Source organism: Dipodomys merriami, unplaced genomic scaffold (assembly GCF_024711535.1).
Source record: "Dipodomys merriami isolate MVZ:Mamm:240054 unplaced genomic scaffold, mDipMer1.0.p SCAF_20, whole genome shotgun sequence".
Lineage (NCBI taxonomy): Eukaryota > Metazoa > Chordata > Mammalia > Rodentia > Heteromyidae > Dipodomys > Dipodomys merriami.
This window is the reverse complement of record NW_027203382.1, coordinates 6,451,510-6,473,044: the sequence shown is the minus strand read 5'-3', so window position 1 is coordinate 6,473,044 and position 21,535 is coordinate 6,451,510. Positions and strand designations below refer to the sequence as shown.

General features: G+C 42.8%; 1 protein-coding gene across 4 annotated transcripts in view; it reads right to left on the bottom strand.

Annotated features, from left to right (window-relative positions):
- Positions 1 to 6,835, bottom strand: part of Chd1 (chromodomain helicase DNA binding protein 1) — a 93,985-nt gene extending 87,150 nt beyond the window's left edge. For 2 of the 4 annotated variants that reach the window (XM_070031022.1, XM_070031021.1), the window contains exons 1-2: positions 6,422 to 6,834; positions 3,819 to 4,012 (exon numbers count right to left, since the gene is read on the bottom strand). In XM_070031022.1, the coding sequence (XP_069887123.1) occupies positions 3,819 to 3,871 (53 nt within the window). In that variant the 5' untranslated portion in view covers positions 3,872 to 4,012; positions 6,422 to 6,834. Of the gene's footprint in view, positions 1 to 3,818; positions 4,013 to 5,740; positions 5,893 to 6,421 lie in introns of those variants that run through there. The other 2 variants (XM_070031018.1, XM_070031019.1) reach the window with 2 other exon arrangements.
- Between the last annotated feature and the right edge of the window lie 14,700 nt (positions 6,836 to 21,535).

Below are 21,535 nucleotides of genomic sequence, written 5' to 3'. Positions count from 1 at the left end.
AGCCAGAAGTGGCGCCGTGGCTCAAGTGAGCGCTAGCCTTGAGCTGAAGAGCTGAGGGACAGGCCCAGAGTTCATGCCCCATGACTGGAACCCCTCCCCCCCAAAAAAAGTTAATTCAAAAAGGAACTGCTAGGGCTGGGAAGATGGCTCAGTGGTAGAGCGCTTGCCTTGCATGCATGAGGCCCTGGGTTTGATTCCTCAGCACCACATTAAGTATTTAAAAAAAAAAAAAAATGGGGGAGGCTGGGAAGGGATGTGAAGGGTAAGCAAAGGAGGAGGCTACAGTGCTTGATAGGAAATGTACTCATTATCTTGCCCATGTAATTGTAACCCCTCTGTACAGTATGTTCACAATAAAAAAAAAAAAAAAGAAAAAGAAAAAGAAAAAAAAGAATTAAAAAAAAAATCCGTAAGTGGGGCTGGGAAGGTGGCCCAGTGGGTAGAGTGCTTGCCTTGCATGCATGAGGCCCTGGGTTCGATTCCTCAGCACCACATAAGCAAAAAGCCAGAAGTGGTGCTGTGGCTCAAGTGGTAGAGCGCTAGCCTTGAGCTGAAGAGCTGAGGAACAGCACCCAGGCCCAGAGTTCAGGCCCCACAACCAGACCCAAAAAAAAAAAAAAATCCGGAAGTGGCGCTGTGGTTCAAGTGGTAGAGTGCTAGCCTTGAGCTGAAAAGCTGAAGGACAATGCCTAGGCCCAGAGTTCAGGTCTCACGACTCAACCCAAAAAAAAAGGAACTGCTAGAGTAGCTCAAGTGGTAGAATGCCTGCATAGAATAGTATGAGAATTTAAGTTCATATCCCAGTATTTATATGGGGGGGATCCTTTCATTTAGAAGATTTTTCTTCTGGACTATCAGATGAGGTTTATTACTGCTCCCTGCTTTAGGTATGGCATGGCGGCAAAGACTACAATGTATAAATAGTGAGAGCATGCCAACAAGTCTCCCTGCATATCCAAATAGAGAACATACTGTTGTCATATTTCCTATTTGTTGTAGGCTGGTTCCTGCATGTCCTCTATTATCTCTCCTTATTAACCATTTCCTTGTTCAATAATGAATAAAACTATAATTACTACAATCAATCTTGTACTTTTTTTTGGGGGGGGGCGTCAGTCATGGGGCCTGAACTCTGGGCTTGGACACTGTCCCTCAGCCCTTCAGCTCAAGGATAGCGCTCTACCACTTGGGCCACAGCACCACTTCTGGCTTTTTCTGCCTAGGTGGTGCTGAGGAATCGAGCCTAGGGCCTCATGCATGCAAGGCAAACACTCTACCACTAAGCCACCTCCCCAGACCCTCAATCTTGTACATTTTTAGAGACATGCTAAGATTCAAAAGTCTTTAACACAAACTGTTGGTTCTAGTCAAATTGCTGTGTGGAGGGGAAGGGAAAAAACAAATCGTTTAAATAGGGATACAGATGGATCCATTGCAACAATGAGATGTACAAGTCGTTATATGGAAAAATGAACTTTACAACTTTGATGGGGGGGGAGAGGATTGAGTGGGAGGGGTAGGAAGGGGGAGGGAGGATGGGAAGGGATTGGAAGGGAAAACAAAGGAGGAGGCTACAATGCTTGATAAGAAATGTACTCATCTTGACCCTGTAATTGTAACCCCTCTGTGCAGTATTTTCACAATAAAAAAAATAAAAATTGTTGTGTGTAACTTTGTAAGAAGTGGTAAAATCAATTCAAAATTAGTTTAACTCCTCCTCAATTTATGTTTGAGAAAATCATGAGAACAAGTCAGTGAAAAGATGAGTTTAAAACTCCTAAGCAGGGCTGGGAATGTGGCTCAATGGTAGAGTGCTTTCCTGGCATGCATAAAGGCCTGGGTTTGATTCTTCAGTACCACATACACAGAAAAAGCCAGAAGTAGCGCTGTGGCTCAAGTGGGTAAGTGCTAGTCTTGAGAAAAAGCCAGAAGTAGCGCTGTGGCTCAAGTGGGTAAGTGCTAGTCTTGAGCAAAAGAAGCTCAAGGACAGTTCACAGGCCCTGAGTTCAAACCCCAGAACTGGCCAAAACAAAAAACAAAAAAATTCCTAAACAAATACTTGGTTCAACTAAATACTTTTTCCCCCTAAAAGGTTTTACTTTATTCTCTATGATGTTCTTATTACCTAAACAGTCTGAAAAAATCATCTAACAAAGCCACAAATTTCCAAGTTTACAAATTTCAGACCAAGTACATATGCAACATAATTTTCTTTTTTTTCTTTTTTTTGTCGGTCATGGGGCTTGAACTCTGGGCTTGGTCGCTGTCCTTGGGCTCTTCAGCTCAAGGCAAGCGCTCTACCGCTTGAGCCACAGCACCATGTCCCGTTTTCTAGCAGTTTACTGGAGATAAGAGTCTCACAAACTTTCCTGCCTAGGCTGGCTTTGAACCTCGATCCTCAGATCTCAACCTCCTGAGTAGCTAGGATTACAGGCGTGAGCCACTAGAGCCGGCTTGCAACATAATTTTCTAAGCAGTTTTTTTTTCCCTTTAAACCTGTCAAGTTTCCTGTGTGCTGGCCATTTCATTTTTCCCCTCACTGTTATTAACTGTTCAGTTATATAGTATTCTATGGCACATCAAACATGGAACTGATTATAAGTGAACAATGAGGTTCAATACATGAGAAAACTATCAAGCCCTTTACAAGTTGTATCTCATTTGATTCTCAATTTTCAGTGTAATCCTCATTTTATAGGAATAAAAAAGATTAACTTACCTTAATTCAAAATTAATAATTAATAGGATTGGGATTAAGTAACTTTGCAATCTCACTTCAATGTCTATTTACTTAATTTCCTTAAGTATTTTGTGTGTGTGTGTGTGTGTGTGTGTGTGTGTGTGTGTGTGTGTGTGTGTGTGTGTGTGTGTGAACTATGTGGATTGTGTTATTAATGTGCAGGTAACTCAAAAGATAGAGCCAAACAAGAATTTAGAGTGTTAGGACCCGGCATGGTGATACATTCCTGTAATCCAAGCATTCTACTAGGGAGGCAGGTCAGAGATCAGAGTTCTGAACTCAAGGCCAGGCTGTGCTACACAACACTCCAAAAACAATCTTAAAAAAAGCAACAACAACAAAACAGGCACATACAACAACAAAACCACAAATAAGAAAAAAACTTAGATGCCAAGAGGTTTTCTTACACATAAAATGCTTAATAGTTTACTTCTACAAACTGTATCTGCGTTGAAAAAACAAGGGTCAAGAATTCAACTAACTTACAGATAATTACAACTCCGAGGTGAAAACGGAAGTAGGAAAGAGTTATAGTAATACTTCAACCAGTGTCCAGATCAATACTATCTACATGTTTGGCCAAAAGAATATGTTTTCGATCTGTTCTATCCAAAGAGACAACCATATGTAACAATTCAGCCCTTGAAATGTGCCTAGTATGACCAACTAATTTTGGAGTATACTGTAATTTGATTTAAATTTAATTAGCTGTATGTGGCTAGTAGCTACCATAAAGCACAGGTGAAGAAGACAAAATGCCAGAAAAAGGTAAATACAGAAATTCCTACTGCATTTACATGGACATTTCACTGATAGTCCATTCAAATTAAATGTAATTTACTTGCTTCAGCATCAATTATTAACTGAAACATTGTGAACCTCCAAAAAGATTTAAGTTAATAAAGCATTTTATATTTAAGCTCTCTGAACATCTTTTTTAAAAAAATCACTAAAACATCAAATATCAATGTCTTAAACTATTAAAATTTTTAAAAATATTTGGGCCTCATAGGTAACAAATTTATGACAAGCGGTAAGTTTAATTCTCAAGTATACAATCAGTAAATGTCTTGCTTACCTTGATTCTCCACTACTGTTTCTCACACTTTCTTCATCACTCTGTCCATTCATTGTAAAATCAAGACGTTTTAAAACAAAATATAAATCTTCCCAGTTTAAAAGATGAATATAAATACTGACTCCTTGAATATCAAAATTTCAGATGTATTTTCTTCAACATTCACAGGTTTGCTGGGACCCTCTTTGATTCACCTAAAGAAAATGTTTAATAGTTAAGAATATTTCCTGTATAAAAACAAAAACAAGCCTCTGTTTAGAACTTCTTGAAATCTACCTTAGACTAAAGGTGGTTATTTAAAGTCTATAGTCTACTCAGGAGGCTGCTATCTGAGAATTGTGTGGTTCCAAGCCAGCCCAGGCAGACAAATCCACTACTCTTTGAAATTAGCCAGCAAAAAGGAGCAGTATGACTCAATTAGTAGAGCAATAGCTATGAGAGGAAAATGCCCACAGTGGGAGGCCTTGAGTACAAGCCCTGGTATCAGTGCATGGGCACGCACACACACGCGAACACATAGAAAAACACACACACACACACACACACACACACACACACACACACACACACACACAATTACTGGAATATAGTGTGCCACTGTTAATATAGTTTTGCTTGAAGAACTTTAAATACTTGTTGAGTGATAAAACTTTCAGACTAATTGCCACTGTGAAGCAATATTTATATAGATTACTCCTAAAGAGGTAACATATACATACTTCCTAAGAGTCTTACTTGGCAACTCTGTCAAATAAAGAGGGATGGAATGGTTACGTTCAATGAAATCCTAATTACTATCACCAAGAACTTCGAGACTTTCAGACTAATTGCCACTGTGAAGCAATATTTATATGGATTACTTCTAAAGAAGTAACATACATACTTCCTACCTCTAAAGAGGTAACATATACATACTTCCTAAGAGTCTTATTTGGCAACTCCATCAAATAAAGAGGGATGGAATGGTTCTGTTCAATGAAATCCTGATACCAAGAACTTCGAGTGAAGTTTTAAAATTGATCACATAAGAAAAGATATGATATAATCTTAGTAAAACTGTACATGTCCAAACAAACATGTTCTTCAGCAGGTGAGCTGACAGTGGAGAGGAAAAAATATATATTATTTACCAGTTGTGGTACCTGAATTTCTACGAAAAGACTGGAAGGTAACAGAGATAATGTACCCTAACAGCTGACTGTTAAAGTAGGAGATTTGTGGCAAAATAATAATAATAATAATGGATCAAGAGGAGAGTATTTCCCACTTCTCAAAATTTCAGTACAACACTAGAGTCACCTACAAGCTATCCACGAATAAACAAAGGAGATCTCTGGCAGGGGAGGGAGAGGAAGAAGCGGGGGAAGACGTCAGATCCTTCCCCAGCCAGAAAGTAGCGAGACAGCCTGAGCAGAGAGTACAGTTGTCCTCCGACCTCAGCCAAAAGAATTCATTACTACTTTCAGTTCCAAAAAGCCGGGGGCTTAAACGAGCTTCGGGCCAACACGTTCCTAGTACACTCCGCATCTGGATCCCGATTTTTAAAGTCTCCGGATCCCAGTCCAACAGCCTCTCTCGAAGAACAGGTTACCTCAAGAAACTAACCCGGGCCACTCAACATCCATTCCCCCAGGTTTACCACCAATTCCAACTCTCCCCAAAGAGCTCCCCCACCAGATACAACCGAAGTCTCCGACAGCCGAAGTGCTCTCTCTCACGAGCCGCTTCCTTCCTCAAAGTCCTCCCTGGAGAAAGTTCACTCCTCTTTTCCTTCTCGCCGGTTCACCTTCCTTTTCGCCCCTCAAAATGGCTTTCTCGGTACAGAGTAACTTCCTCCCCCGCCGCCGCCACCCTCCCTCCCCCGAGGAACACTTCTGCGGTGCTTCTCGGAGCCCGACGTGCGGCTCGGGGGCAACACGGACCTCTCCGCGGTCTCCCGTGGGTCTCCACAATGACTCTCTGCCTAAGTCGCTAAACCTTCGTCAATCCTCTACTGAAGTTTGCGCGGCGAGGCTCGAAAGCACGTTACGATCCATCCTCGCTCAGACGTCCAACGCTGGAGCCTTGGCTCTCACTAGCCTTCCTCCGGTCCCCTCGGCCTCCTCGGCCCGCTCCCGGGACTCCATCCCGGCCTCCAAGCCGCCCTTCCCGCCTCAAACTTCCCTCCGACCCGCCCCGCGCCCTCCCAGGCTCGCCCGGGCCGCCGCCCCCTCCCCCTCCCCACCGCTCCCCACGTGCTGGGTGCCCGGGTTCCAGGAGAACCGACGCGGGGGCCAAGTACTCGCCAGTCGCGGACTTCCCCGTGCGGCCTGGCCGGCCCTCAGCCCTACAAGCCCGAGCCGGGCCCGCGGGGCTCCGGGATGCGCTCGGCGGTCACCGGCCTGCCCCTAGCAGCTCACACGCCCCCTGCGCGCCCGGCCCGCCCGCCGCCGGCCCTCGCTCGGTCGCCCGGGCCTGCCTGCGCCCGGCCTCTGGGCCGCCGCCGGGGCACCGCGAAGTCCCCCCCCCCCACCCGCGCCCGCTCCTGCCCGCCCGCCCTCCGCCCGGAGGGCTCGGGTCCTCACCGCCACATCCTGACCCACACCCGCCGCCCCCTTTCTTACCGGCGGACGTGAGGACTTGGCGGGGCAGGGCGAGCCGGCTCGCGGGGAGCCGGCTGGGATCGGCGGCCTCCCCCGCGCCGGGGCCCGCGATCTCGGTCACAGAGTCCTCGGGGTCCGGGCGTCTCGGGGTAAGCCAGAGTCCGGAGAGGGAGGGAGACGAGGAGAGCCGCGCAAGGCGAGGGGAGTCCCGGCCCGCGGCACCGACGCGCGATCCCTGCCGAGTGGGTCCCCAACAATCAATTCATTATTGAAGCACCAGAGGCGAAGGCAGCCAGAGCAGAAGTAACGAGTCGTTGTCGTCGCCGCCGCCGCCGCCGCCGCGCGCGCGCTCCCGCTGCTTATCGGCTCCCGGCAGCCGCCATGACGCCGAGAGAGCGAGCGCAACCGTCTTCCGTCGTCGCCGCCGCCGCCGCCGCCGTCGCCACCGAGGTCGCCGCCGCCTCCGCCTCCGCCTCCCGCGCGACGTAAGCGCTTCTGCTCACTCCCCTTCCCCACCGGTCGCGAGGCGAGCGGCCGCGCGCACGCTGAACCCTTCCTGCTGGGGCAAGGGCGGGAGGAGCGATTACGTCGAGGAAGTCGTGAGAGTTGCTGAAGAGCGATTGGTTCCGGGGCGTGGCAAGGCGGGGACTGGGCGCGCGCACGCGCTCAGGGCGGAGCGTGCGCGCCCCCTGCTCGGAAGCTGCCGGGAGTCTGGCGGCGACTGTGGCCCGCTGATCCTAGCTCGGGTACCCGCCCTTAGCGGCCCAGCGCTGAGGCTCGCTGCGTCGCGGCTGTGAGCGCCTCGGTCCCCGGGGCCGGCTGGGTGGCGCCAGGACGTGGAGGCAGAGAGACTGAAAAGGAACCGGGGAGAAACTGGGGTGGGACGTGGTGGACACTGGCTGCGTTGAGACTTGGGGAACCGCGTAAGGACCGGGCTGGAGAAGCCGAAGGGGGGGCCCCGGGCGGTACTTGAGGGTCGGTGGCCCAGGCCTCGCTCCGCGTTCCCGCCTAGCCCGAGCGTCGTCGGAGAGCCGGGGGCCGGGCGGGAGCCGCTGCGTCACACCGGGCAGCCTGGGAACCCAACTGTTGGGCAACCGGGGTCGCTGCCCTCTCGCTGCTTCCTCTGCTGGGGCGACGGGAGGCTGAGTCTCCCTCGGGGGGCTGAAGTCTGGCATGGGTGGGGCACCCCCGGAGGAGGAGGAGGAGGAGGAGGAAAGAAAAGCTAGGCCTTAGTCGTTGACCTCGCGCGACGCTGCCCGATTGGCCTGTGGGTGGCCCAGACCTGATCTGGGGAAGTTGTTTTTTCTTTCTTTTTTCCTTTTTTTTTTTTGTTTAACCACCTTTCCTTACTGGGACCCTCCCTCCCTGGAGGGCGGGTGGGAGGGTGTGGCGGCGCCTGCTGGCAGCGACCTCGGCCTGGAAGAAGTTGGGCTTGAAGCTGGGTGGGGGGGGGGGCGGCTTAGGGTTGGACGCGCGGGCACTCTGTTGCCAGTGTATTTTTTTTTTTTATTATTTCTTCAGGGTTCAGACACTATTGCTTTCAATGGCTTGGAAGCTGTCCTCTCAAGCATGACGGTTTCCTGCTTTGCGTAAGGTTTTTTTTTTTTCTTTAAACAAGATTCTCTTACGCTTCATTTGTTTTTTGCGGTCTGCAGATTTCTTTTTTTTTTTTTTTTTTTTGCACTCGAGACCTGTCTCCATGAAAAGACCCTCCTGGCTTCAGCTCTCCAGTGTTGAGGTGTGTGTTACCGCTCCAGGCCGACTTTTCTTCCTCACAACCTCCCTCCCCCATACACACACACCTTTTTACCTTTTTTTTTTTTTTTTTTTTTTTTTTTGAGAGGGTCTCAGCTTTTCCCTAGAATGGCCTGATTCTGAGATTCTCTGGTCTCCACCTCCCTCATAGCTGAGATAACAAACACCATCCACTTCCTGGTTTAATTTTTGTTGTTGTTGATCCGTTGCTGGGGCCTGGACACGGCCTGAGCTCCCCCTGTCAGCTTTTTTTTTTTTTTCCCCCCCCCTTAAAGCTGTCGTTCAACCCCTTTTCCCAGAGCTCCACTTCCCTGGGTTTAATTTTAGAACTTGCTAGCCTATCACTGTGGCATATGTATATACCTGTAACCATACCTACTCATGAGGCTTAGAGGTGGTGGTGGTGGGCTGAGCAAAGGAAATAATAAAACTAAAAAGGCCTTAATAGAAAAAGAACTGAAACCAAAACAGCAGCTGAAAGGATGGCTCCAGTGTTAGGGCACTCAGTCTAGGTTCAAATCCAAGTACCACCACCAGAAAGATAACCTTAGTCAATCTACTTGTTGTAATGTGCAGAAATAATCATTTTGCTATATAAGAAGTTGGGAAAAGTACACGAGACCCATATAAGAGACCTATCTACAGTCATTGAAGAGTGAAAGTAAATGTAATATCATCCTTTCTATGCTCAATGTCCTTAGCTCTCTCTCCATCTCCTTTTCCTTCCCCCATCCCCTCTCCTCTCTTCCTTCTCTCCCTCCCACTAAAGCTAATAACATTAATGCCGTGAAGAAAGCAAGATCGTTTTTTTTTAATCACTGCTTTTCTCTAAGTCTCTAAGTATTATGAATTAAGTGCTAATTTAAGCTTTGTTAATATTAAACCTTAATTATGGGAACCTCTAATTTGTGCCTGTAGGTTTTTCTTTTGTTGTTAGAGTAATAAATAAAAAATAAAAGCTAAAAAAAAAGCTGCAGGAAAACCTTGACTGATAAGTTATTTTATAGTCACAAGCATTCAGATAATAAAATCTTCATTTATATCCATACTACATTTGTCATTGTCTTACAAAAGTAATTACAGTGTTTTTACATGTGCTCTGAAAGCTCCAACCTTTTTAAGTTAATTGTGCTCATAGTATATATATATATATATATATATATATATGTATATATATAAAATAAGAGCCCTAGCAACTTTTTTTGCGGAAGCATGTCTTGCCAAACTAATCTTGGAGACATATTTCAAGTAAAGTTAAAATACTCTATAACTGCAGAATTTTAGAATGACCTAAAAATTGGGGGGAAAAAATGTAAGTCAGCTCTTAAAATGTCAATGGGTAATTTATTATTTGCATAATTAAATTTTCACATTCACCATTGAGTAGATGTTTTTTAGCTCTTGCTGATACCATAAAAATAATAGCTAAGCCTGGCACTAGTGGCTCACACCTGTAATCTTAGCTTCTTAGGAGGCAGAGATCTGAGGATCACAGTTCAAAGCCAACCCAGGCAGGAAAGTCCATGAGACTTATCTCCAATAAACCATCAGAAAACCGGAAGTGGCGCTGTGGCTCAAGTGGTAGAGTGCTAGCTTTGAACTGAAGAGCATAGCACCCAGGCCCAGAGTTCAAGCCCCATGACCAAAACAGCTAAATGATAATATGGATATTAAATAGTAAAAGCCACAGACAAATTTTTATCAATCATGAGATTTTTTACTATGATTTCATTTCCCATTTTAAAAAAAATTCTTTGAGAACAGTATAAACTATCAAAATATTTTGTGGGTCTTTAGTTCTGATACATTCTACTTACAATAATTCCCAGTGAGTATCTGTGGTGGTTAATCATGGTTTTCAACTTAATTGCATGGAGAGACACATAGAAGAACATTAGTAAAGCTTTCCTCTGTTCATCTAAGAAGAGGTCATTTCCAAAGATAGATAATGAGGGCCCTGACCTAATCAATGATTTAATCTTTTTACGGATTCAAAATTTGACTTTACTGGGAGGCAATGATCTGTGGTGGTTGGGGCTCTGTGAGGAAGTGGGTTGCTGAGGGTTTGCCTTTGGTGCTTATTAACGCAGCCTGAGCCCCTTCCTGTTACTTCTGAGCACTGATGGTTCATGCCTATAATCCTGTCTCCATGTGAAGCCTCCCAAGGCAGGAATAATACACATTCAGTAGAAACCACAAATTTTAAATTTTGATCTTTTTACTGGGCTAAGGGTATATGCAGTAAAATGCTCTTGTGATATCAGCTCAGTAGTGGACATGATCTGTAGCTCCCAGTCACATGATGTTGAGGCAAACAACCCATACTGTAGCATATCATGTGGCTAAACTATGATGTTCAGTGGGTTAGGTTTGTTTACTTTACCTTTGACTTAGAACACATTCAAATTTATCATGGGTTTGTGGAATGGGATTCCATTTTAAGCCACAATCTGTAGCATACAATCTTAACCTATAGTATCATGAAGGTTGCTGAACAGGAAGATTTCTCCAAAGTCCTTTGACAGAACTTAAGAAATTTTCATAGTGAAGGTTCACCATACATTCTATGGTCAATGATTATTGTCTGCAGGTTGAAGTAGACAGCAGAAGGAATCACTCCTCAAATTATTTTCACAACTACTTTATTGCCTGACACTCTCCTTCCTCCCTCTTGGATACGTAGAATTTGCGGGTCCTAGGGTAGCATTTGAAAAAAAATCTCAGCTTGTTCTGATATGCATCACAGCACATCCCCCCAATACAGGGACTTGAACTCAGGGCCAGGCTGCTGTCCTTAGCTTTTTCACTCAAGGCTAGTGATTCAGAAGGCTGAGGTCTGAAAATCTTAGTTTAAAGCCATCCTGAGGAAGAAAAGTCCATGAGACTCATCTCCAATTAACCAGCAAAAATTTAGAAGTTGCTGGGTGTCAGTGGCTCACAGCTGTAATCCTAGCTACTCAGGAGGCTGAGATCTGATGATTTCGATTCAAAGCCAGCCTGGGCAGGAAAGTACATGAGACTCCTCTCCAATAAACCACCAGAAAATTGGAAGTGGCACTGTGGCTCAAGTGGTAGAGTGCCCGCCTTGAGCTGAAGAGCTGAGGGACAGCGCCCAGGCCCAGAGTTCAAGCCCATGACCAAAAAAAAAAAGCTAGAAGTGAAGCTGTGGCTTAGTGTTAAAACACCAGTCTTGAGTGAAAAATCTAAGGGACAGCACCCAGATCCTGAGGTCAAATCCCAGTACTGGCAACACACACACAATCATATACCACATATGTAACCAATTTAAACTAAGACATTTGATCACCAACTGATGGTTGTTCACTGACCTCACAGAGGCAAGAGGTTCACTGGACTGGTAATGACAGGGCTTCTCTACCATTGTGCAGAAGACTGTCCCAGGTCTTGGTTTTTTTCCTGTTCCATCTTGCTGGTGTCCCCATGTCCCCCTACCCTCTCACGTATTTCAATATGAGCCACAGATTAGGTAATCAACATGAAAAGAAGAAAAAAATCATTTCAGACCAAGCAGAAAAGCTATAGATACATGGAAAAAAACATGGTTTTCTTTGCCATCAAAAAGCTCATAGGGAGCTGAAGAGCTGAGGGACAGCGCCCAGGCCGAGAGTTCAGGCCCCATGACCGGCAAAAAAAAAATAAAAATAAAATAAAAATAAAAAAATAAAGAAAAAGCTCATAGGGAGAAATGTTATAGGGTAGAAACGAGAAAAAAGAAAGACCTAAGATGTGAGGGCTTTTGTGTCACTTGGAGGGAGTTTGAATTTGTGTGTTAAAACAATGGGGACTAATAGTGGTTTGGGTAAAGGCATAGGATGAAAATGTCAGTTTCATGTTGAATAAGAATTTCCCTGTACTACCCTCCATCCCACTGCCCCACAAATTCTAGGAGGAGGAGAGGAGAATCAACAAGGCCCATCTATCTTAATCCATTTGGATTTATGCGATAACATGAAATTTGGTCTTTGCCTTTGGTTTCTTTCACAGAGCTAAAACCCTGGGAATCTTATGCCTATAAGGACCCTCCTATTATTCAGAATGAGTCCTTGTGTTTGTCTGGTTTTTGTTACTATAACAAAATACTAGAGGTGGGTGTGGGGATACAAAATACTGACCCAGTTGCCTTAATTCAGAACATTCCTAGGTTGGTCCAGGAAGCTCAAGTGGTAGCATTCCTGCTAACCAAATACAAGACTCTGAGTTCCATCCCCAGTATTACCAAAACAGAAAAAAGTTTTTTGTTTGTTTTAGTCACTCACAAATACCAGGTTTGGTTCTGAGTAGAAAGGATATAATAGTCACTGACCGTCCTTATGGAGCTTGCTGGTAAAGTGCTTCTGTTTAAGTTCAAATTATGGAAAGAGGATGCTAAACCACAATATGTATACATATCTACCTAGCTGGCCTAGTTAGTTAAAAACTGTTTGTCCTTAGCTAACTACCAGCATCCCCTCCCATACTTGCCTGAAGACTCTGCTAGTAATATTTACTTTCCCCTCTTCAAAGAGGTCTTAAGGTCAAATAAAAAATACTACCTTCCTTGCTCAGACAACTACAAATCTATATGAAAGCCCAATAATTAGTACACTTATTAAGATGATATTTTATAATACTATGCTGATGTTTTTTTTGCAGCCTTCCTCCCCAAAGGCTTTAAAAATATCTTACAAAAGGAGACTGTGGATTACTACTTAAAAGAAGCTACACCAAAAAGGACACTGATTAGCTGAGACTCAAAGCTGACTTTCTTGACCTCTCTAGGAAGAGAATTGTCTTGCAAACTTCAAGAGTGAAAAGGTTTTCCCAAACTCCTTTTGCTTGTGTTTAGCATATCAAAAGCTAGGCCTGCTAACAACCCGAGCTTTCAAACCACCACCAACCACAATAGGAAACGTGTTGTATTTGATTGAGTTCACATGCACATACATTTGCTATATGCATGTGATTGCTGGAACAAACGTTTCACACTCAAGAATACTTCTATTCCTTGCAAGGCATTTTGAAAATATATCCACTATTATTTCATTTTTTTAAATATTCAGAGCATAATGAGCTGTGAGTGGATTAAACAAACAAAAACAATAGCCAAGGGGTTTTCAAAGAGAAGTATCAATGAGATGGCCAAAGAAAAAAGGTTAATTTTGTTTCTGCAGGAAGGGAAGGACATTGAGAGGTGGGGGAGGGTTGGCGCAGGGGAGCCTGGGAGAATAGTTTAGAAAGATAAATGTCAGATTTCCAGTGTTGAGTTAGAATTGAACACAAAGAAAATATATTGAAATTTTAGTTTTATAATGTCTGTTTTAAACAGCTCTACAATTGAAGTCATAGACTCTGGGGAAAGTGGCATAGGAGTATCATGAAATTGAGACTGGCCTCAATCTCAAAACCAACAAAAAATATATAATTGTGTGTGTGAGATAGAAACAGAAAGAGACGGAGAAAGCAAACCTACTATAAAAATAGAAGCAGAGCTAGAGGGAAAGGAGATGCTGAATGTCTGTGTTATGATGATGATAAGCATAAGGTGACCCACAATCACAGCTGCAATTTGACCAAAGAGGCTGTAACTGACCCTATGAAGACATTCAATGAAGTTCTTCTTTTAATGATGGTATAATAATGAGAGAGCAGGAAGGAAAGGGAAGGGAAAGGGAGAAGGAAAGGGAAGGGAAAGGGAAAAGGAAAGGAAAATAAATGGAAAGAAAAAGAAAAGGGATAATAGATATCCAGTGGTAGAGTAAACTGTATGTAGCATTGTTAGTGTCATCTTGATAAAGAGTAGGGAACAATTACCTATATATATGTGGGGGGGGGCAGCAGGAGGAAAGTTGTGAAAGATGAGAACATGAAAATGATAATGTGGAATAGGCAAAAAAAAAAAAGAAGCACAGATTTGCATATTATGAAAGCACTTAATGGCCCAGATATGTTATAATTACGTGGCAAGTTGTATTCATGTAGATAATAGAAGTTTGTATCTTTACACTACCTCACTTGTCTGTCCCACCCACACCTTGGAGGCAGTTACTAGATTTAGGCTGAAGTTATCTTAAATTTACATTTTTTCTTTCCTTGTTTCTCAAAATGCAGAGGAACTCATAAGAAAGATGATGTAGAAAATCAAAGACTGCCAAGAGCTAGTAACTCAGACCTGTAATCCTAGCTATTCAGGAGGCTGAGATCTGAGGATCATGCTTCAAAGCCAGCCCAGGTAGGAAAGTCCTTGAGACTCTTATCTCCAATAAACCACTCAGGAAATGGGAAGTGGCACTGTGGCTCTAGTGTAGAGCACTAGCCTTGAATTCAAGAGCTGATGGACAGTGCCCAGGTCCAGAGTTCAAGCCCCGTGACTGATAAAATAAAAAGCAAAACAAAACAAAAAACCACCAAAACCCGAAATGGAGATTGACTCAAAATGCTAGAGTGCTACTAGCCTTGAGCAAAAAATGCTCAGGGATAGCACCCAGGCCCTGAGTTCAAAGCTGGGGAGAGAGAAACAGAGAGAGAGAGAGAGAGAGAGAGAGAGAGAGAGAGAGAGAGAGAGAGAGAGAGAGAGAGAGAGAGAAATTAAAAGACATCATTTTCATTGTACATTACAGGAGTAAGTGTGTGGCCTCATTTGTATGTGTTTAACATACAGTTCTGCTTTACCTAACTACAAAGTATTACAAATGAGTGTATGTGTGTGTGTGTGTGTGAATGGTACAATGAATCCTAATGTTCTTATTGCAAAGCCTCAATAATCGCTGCTTTAGCAGTCTTATTTAATCTATATTCTCACCACTTTGTTTTGTTTTGTTTTCCTTCAAGGTATTATAAACTCTAGATATTGTGGCATATATCTCTCCATACTATATCTTTTAGTTATTTTGTTTAATGCCTATAGGTCAAAGAGGGCAGGGATTTTTATCTGCTCTATTCCTAGAAAGCATTTTCAGAAGGACCCGACACAAAATATATGCTCAGAATACACTCTCAGTTAGTAAACATGGAACCCAAAAAGTGACATTTTTAATTTCTTGCTAAGTAGGCTTCTATAAAGTAAAGAGAACAACCAACAGAGTTAAAAAGACAACCTCTAGAATGGGAGGGCATGATGGAAAACCATGTATATGGAAAACTATATTTGGTAAAAGATTAATCTCCAAAATATATTAGTACAAAAATATAACCCAATAATCAAATAATGGATAAACCCATTAAAAAGACTCATTATTTGAACAGACATTTTTTATCCGAAGAAGACATGCAAATGGAAAATAACTACATGAAAACATGCTCAATATCACTGTGAGAGAACTATAGGTCAAAAAAATCACAAGATACATCCTCATATCTGTCACAATGGTTATTATCAGAAAAACAAAAAGTGTTGGTAAGAATATGAGGAATTTGGAGCCACTGTATGACTACTGGTGGGACTGTAAAATGCTGCCACTACTGTGGAAAAACATATTGGAAACTACTTAAAAAATCTACCAGTTGGTCCAGCAATCCCACTTCTGAATGTACACTCAGAAAATTAGAAATCAAGGCCACTAAGCAATATTAACACTCCTTTGTTTGCTTCAGTGCTCACTCTTTTTTATTTTTTTTGTCATGGGGCTTGAACTCTGGGCCTGGGCACTCTCCCTGTGCTCTTCAGCTCAAGGCTAGTGCTCTACCACTTGAGCCACAGAACCACTTCTGGCTTTTTCTGCTTATGTGGTGCTGAGGAATGCCTCATGCATGCAAGGCAAGCACTCTGCCACTGAGCCACCTTCCCATCCCTCTTCAGTGCTATTAACAATAGGCAGAATATGGAAACAGCCTAAGTGTCCAACTTGGATGAATGGGTGAAGAAAACCAGTGGTATTTGACAAGTAGATTATGTGCTGGCACCCATGGTTCAAGCCTGTAATACTAGCTACTCAGAAGGCTGAGATCTGGGGACCACAATTCAAAGCCAGCCTAGACAAGAAAGTCAGTGAGACTCTTATCTCCAATTATCCACCAGAACCCCAGAAATGGTGCTGTGGCTCAAAGTGGTAGAGTGCTAACCTTGAGTCAAAGATTTTGTTGGTGGTGATGGTTGTGGGGCCTGGGTGCTGTCCCTGAGCTCTTCAGTTCAAGGTAAGCACTCTACCACTTGAGCTACAGCGCCACTTCCGGTTTTCTGGTGGTTTTATTGGAGATAGGAGTCTCACAGTCTTTCCTGCCCGGGCTGGCTTTGAATCACGATCCTCAGATCTCACCCTCCTGAGTAGCTAGGATTACAGGCGTGAGCCACCAGCACCTGGCTTCTTGTGGTTAATTGGAGAAAAGAGTCTTAAGGACTGTCCTGATCAGACTGGCTTTGAACTCTGATCCTCTCAGATCTCAGCCTCCTCAATAGCTAGGATTACAGGTGTGAACCATCAGTGCCCGGCTTAGCTATTATTTTCATAGTATCAACAACAGCTAAAAACATTTACTCCTAGCTATTCTGGAGGTTAAGATCTGAGAATGGCCATTTGAAGCCAGCCCCGGCATGAAAGTCTGTGAAACTCATCTCCAATAAACTGCTCAGAAAAACCTGGAAGTGGCACTCTTGCTCAAATGGAAGAGAGCTAGCTTTGAGCACAGAGAGGCTCTGGGACAACACTCAAGCCCTGAGTTCAAGCCCCTACGACTGGTAAAAATTAACAAAAAATGAACAAATAAATAAATACAGTGAAAACTCAGTTATTGCCCTGACTAGTACCAGGTGTTAGGCCCTGAGTTCAAATGGCCAATACTGTCCAAAAAAAAAAAAAAAAAAAAGATTAACAACTATTAACAAAGCAAGAAATACTAAAACTAGGAATTCTGGTCACTAAAAGATACAATTAAGGATGGATGTGGTGGGTATATGGCTGTAATCCCACCATTTGGGAGGTTGAGATGGGAGGGTCATGAGTTGGAGGCCTGCCTAGACTCTGTCTCAAAAAACAACAAAAGATAATTAAATGAGAGAAAAACACAAGCAATACATAGGAAACGCCTTTTGCAAAATCATAGTAAAGAAATACTACACACAAATAAAAATAGGCAATAATAGGGAATTTTATAAGAAATTTTAATAGGGACATTATAAAAGTAGATATCCAGCTGATCAATCAATACATGAAAAAATTCTTAACATCATTAGTCAACAGGGAAATAAAAATTCAATCTACAAGAAAGTAATATTACCCAGTGAGAAGAGTGGTTAAAAAATATCACAGTGAGGGCTGGGAGGGTGGCTCAGTGGTAGAGCACTTGACTTGCATGCCTGAGGCCCTGGGTTCAATTCCTCAGCACCACATAAGCAAAAAGAAAAAAACCAGAAGTGGCGCTGTGGCTCAAGTGGTAGAGCACTAGGCTTGAGCTGAAGAGCTGAGGGACAGCGCCCAGGCCCAGAGTTCAGGCCCCACAACCGGACCAAAAAAAACAAATAAATAAATAAAATCACAGTGAGAGTAGATGTGTATTTAAATTCTGAATGTTGGTGTCAATCTGCACCTTTTTAAAATTTTTATTTTATTTATTTTTTTTTTTTTTCTCGGTCTCCTGGGGCTTGAACTCTGGGCTTGGGCACTCTCCCTGAACTCTTCAGCTCAAGGCAAGGGCTCTACGACTTGAGCCACAGCACCACTTCCAGTTTTCTAGTTGTTTATTGGAGATAAGAATCTCACGGACAAGCCGGGCTCTGGTGGCTCACGCCTGTAATCCTAGCTACTCAGGAGGCTAAGATCTGAGGATCGAGGTTCAAAGCCAGCCCGGGCAGGAAAGACCATGAGACTCCTATCTCCAATAAACCACCAGAAAACCGGAAGTGGCGCTGTAGCTCAAGTGGTAGAGCGCTCGCCTTGAGCTGAAGAGCTGAGGGACAGCGCTCAGGCCCAGAGTTCAAGCCCCATGACCGACAAAAAAAAAAAAAAAAAGAATCTCACGGACTACCAGCTGGCTTTGAACCGTGATCCTCAGACCTCAGCCTCCTGAGTAGCTAGGATTACAGGCATGAACCACCAGCAACCAGCTTGCACCTTTATTTTTTAAATAGCATAATGGTTACAACTTTTCTTTTTTTGGGGGGGGGGGAGTTCCGTCCTGGGGCCTGAACTCTGGGCCTGGGTGCTGTCCCTCAGCTCTTCAGCTCAAGCCTAGCGCTCTACCACTTGAACCACAGCGCCACTACTGGCTTTTTTCTTTTTGCTTATGTGGTTCTGAGGAATCGAACCCAGGGCCTTATGCATATAAGGCAAGCACTCTACCACTGAGCCACCTTCCCAGCCCCTTTACAACTTTTCAAAAATGACATTGTATCACAAAATTAAATGTACACATTCTCAATAAAGAACTATTTTACTTTTAGGACTATACCCACCAAAATATATACATATATGGTATCAAAATTACACTGAAGGCTGGGAGTATAACAGAGTGGTAGAACACTTGTCTTGTATACTTGAATCTCTGAGTTCAGTTCTCAGCATTGATTAGGAAAAAATTAGTAAGTAGGGTCATTAATGCCTGTAATCTCTTAGGAAGGGTGAGGCATAAGGAACAAGAGTTTGAGGTCAATCTGAGGTACATAGTGAGATACTATCTCAAGAAAACAAGACTACAAACAACAACAACAACAAATCCCCAAACACACATGAAAAAAATCCATGAAATTTTATGATGGTATATTGTATTGTAATTGCAAATAGGTAGCAAGTCAAATAGAACTAGAATGGATAATGTGTGGTATATTCATAAAATAGAGAAACATTTGACAGTGAAAATGAATATTATCTATTTACATATGTGCATAAATATCACAGATTGCTTACTGAAAGACAGGAGACATCAAGAGAGTTTGAGATGCCTGATTGCACTAATGAAAAGTTCAAAGATAGGGAACAAATGATTTTCAGAAATGTTAAAGTCATTATATACAGAAGAGATCAAGTAATAATTATAATTATGTTTTGCAGCACTGAGAATCAAACCCAGGATCTCAAATGTATTAAAACTCTACTCATCCTCAGACTTAGGTTTTTTAATGTGTCAGGTCAATTAAGAATCTACAGCAGGGGCTGGGAAGGCGGCTCAGTGGTAGAGCGTTTGCCCTGCATGCCTGAGGCCCTGGGTTCGATTCCTCAGCACCAAAGAAAAAAGCCAGAATGGCGCTGTGGCTCAAGTGATAGAGCGCTAGCCTTGAGCTGAAGAGCTGAGGGACAGCACCCAGGCCCAGAGATCAGGCCTCACAACTGGACCCAAAAAAAAAAAAAAAGAATCTACAGCAGCCATGCTGAGCTAAAATTATCAGCATCTAGCTAACTAGAGTGAGTCAATGAAAGAGGAAAAAAATATATATATAATACAAAAGACCCTGAAAAGGAAAAACCATTAAGACATTTTTAGAAAAAATGTAGATATAAAGAAGAATATGTGAAACAATTTTGAGTGACGGAGAAATTGTACTTATTTATTCTGAAAGCCAAATTCCATCCATGGTTCATTAATCTATCTCCAATAATGATTACTAAAAACTGTTTCAAATATTCACAACAAAATATACTTACAAAGTCAACTTCCCAGGGGTTTTTTTCCTACCATGATAACATTAAACCTATGTGGGTTTTTTTGTTGTTTTTGTTGTTTTTTTTGGGGGGGGGTCCGGTCATGGGGCCTGAACTCTGGGCCTGGGCACTGTCCCTCAGCTCTTCAGCTCAAGGCTAATGCTCCAGCACTTGAGCCACAGCGCCACTTCCGGCTTTTTTCTTTTTGCTTATGTGGTGCTGAGGAATTGAACCCAGGGCCTCATGCATGCAAGGCAAGCGCTCTACCACTGAGCCACCTTCCCAGCCCCTAAACTTTTGTTTTATAAAGCATCTTCTATTTCAATTTTTTTTAAATCAGGAGAATGCTATCACTTTTGCAGAAGAACTGCCTTGGATGGGGAGGCAGGATATAAGATCATACTTACTACATAGCAATGTTTCACTTACTAGAGAGCAATTCTGATGCTCCATGGCTTTTTAAAAGATTGCTGGCTCTATAATGGGACATAAATCTTTAATTTGTACACAACTTGAAATATATTGCTATTATAAGCTCTTTAAATGACAACGTTTTACTTTGAATTTTATTTTATTTTATTTTTTTTTTAAAGGGACATTTCCAAGCCTTTTATTTTATTTTTTTTGGGGGGGTCCAGTCATGTGGCCTGAACTCTGGGCCTGGGTGCTGTCCCTCAGCTCTTCAGCTCAAGGCTAGCACTCTACCACTTAAGCCACAGCGCCACTTCCGGCTTTTTTCTTTTTGCTTATGTGGTGCTGAGGAATCGAACCCAGGGCCTCATGCATGCAAGGCAAGCGCTCTACCATTGAGCTATCTTCCCAGCCCCTACTTTGAATTTTAAATAAAACATTTAATATGCAATTTGCTTAATGTACAATTGGTTACACATCAACTGCTATAATATAAACCTTTACTGTGGGAATGCAGGATATAAGGTATAAAGGTATTTTTACATAAAAGTGAAACTGAGTCCTTTAAGGTACCTTGTGAACTACTTGCAGGAGGTGGGAACGTGAGGGGGAGGGGAAATCTGGAACTTTTTAGCAGAATGCCCTGAGGTTATCTGGGAAGTTTAGAGCAAACCCATAATTAATTAAGAAAATAGCTAAATAAAGCTCCTATTTTACTGAACTGTAAACTAAGACACCTATATAGAGACCAAATGCTCTAGATCAGAACCATAGCATTTTGATAAACTATACACATCATGAAACTCATGATACCAAATTGGTCGATTTAGCCTATAATAATTATTAGTATTATTAGTATATAATGACATAATAATGTTATTATTGTTATTATTATTATTATTTTGTGCCACTACTGGGGTTTGAACTCAGGACCTCGAGATTCTTCGTGGCTTTGTAACTCAAACTGGAACTCTACCACTTGAGACACACCTCCACTTCTTAAGTATGGTCTTTAAGTATGTAGTTTAGTGTTGTTAAGCACTCTTACGGTGTTATGAATCTATTCAGAAAATTTCTCATCATCCCAAATTGAAACTCAGCATAAATACTTTCCAAAGGCTCTGGTAACCTCCATTCCATTTCCTGTCTTTATCCATCTGATTGTTCTAGTAGGAACTTTAAATAAGCAAAATTGTGGTATTTGTTCTTTTGTGATTGAACTATCTCAGCATAACGTCCTCAGGTTCATCCAAATGGAAAGTATGGTCAGAATTTATAATAAAAGCTTGGGAAGGTTTATTTGAAAAATCCCTATAGATGTTTTATCAGAAGGCATCTAATTTATAACTTAATCTGAGGAACATCTCTTCTGGAAATTTGCCATGTGTCAATCAAGGCCTAT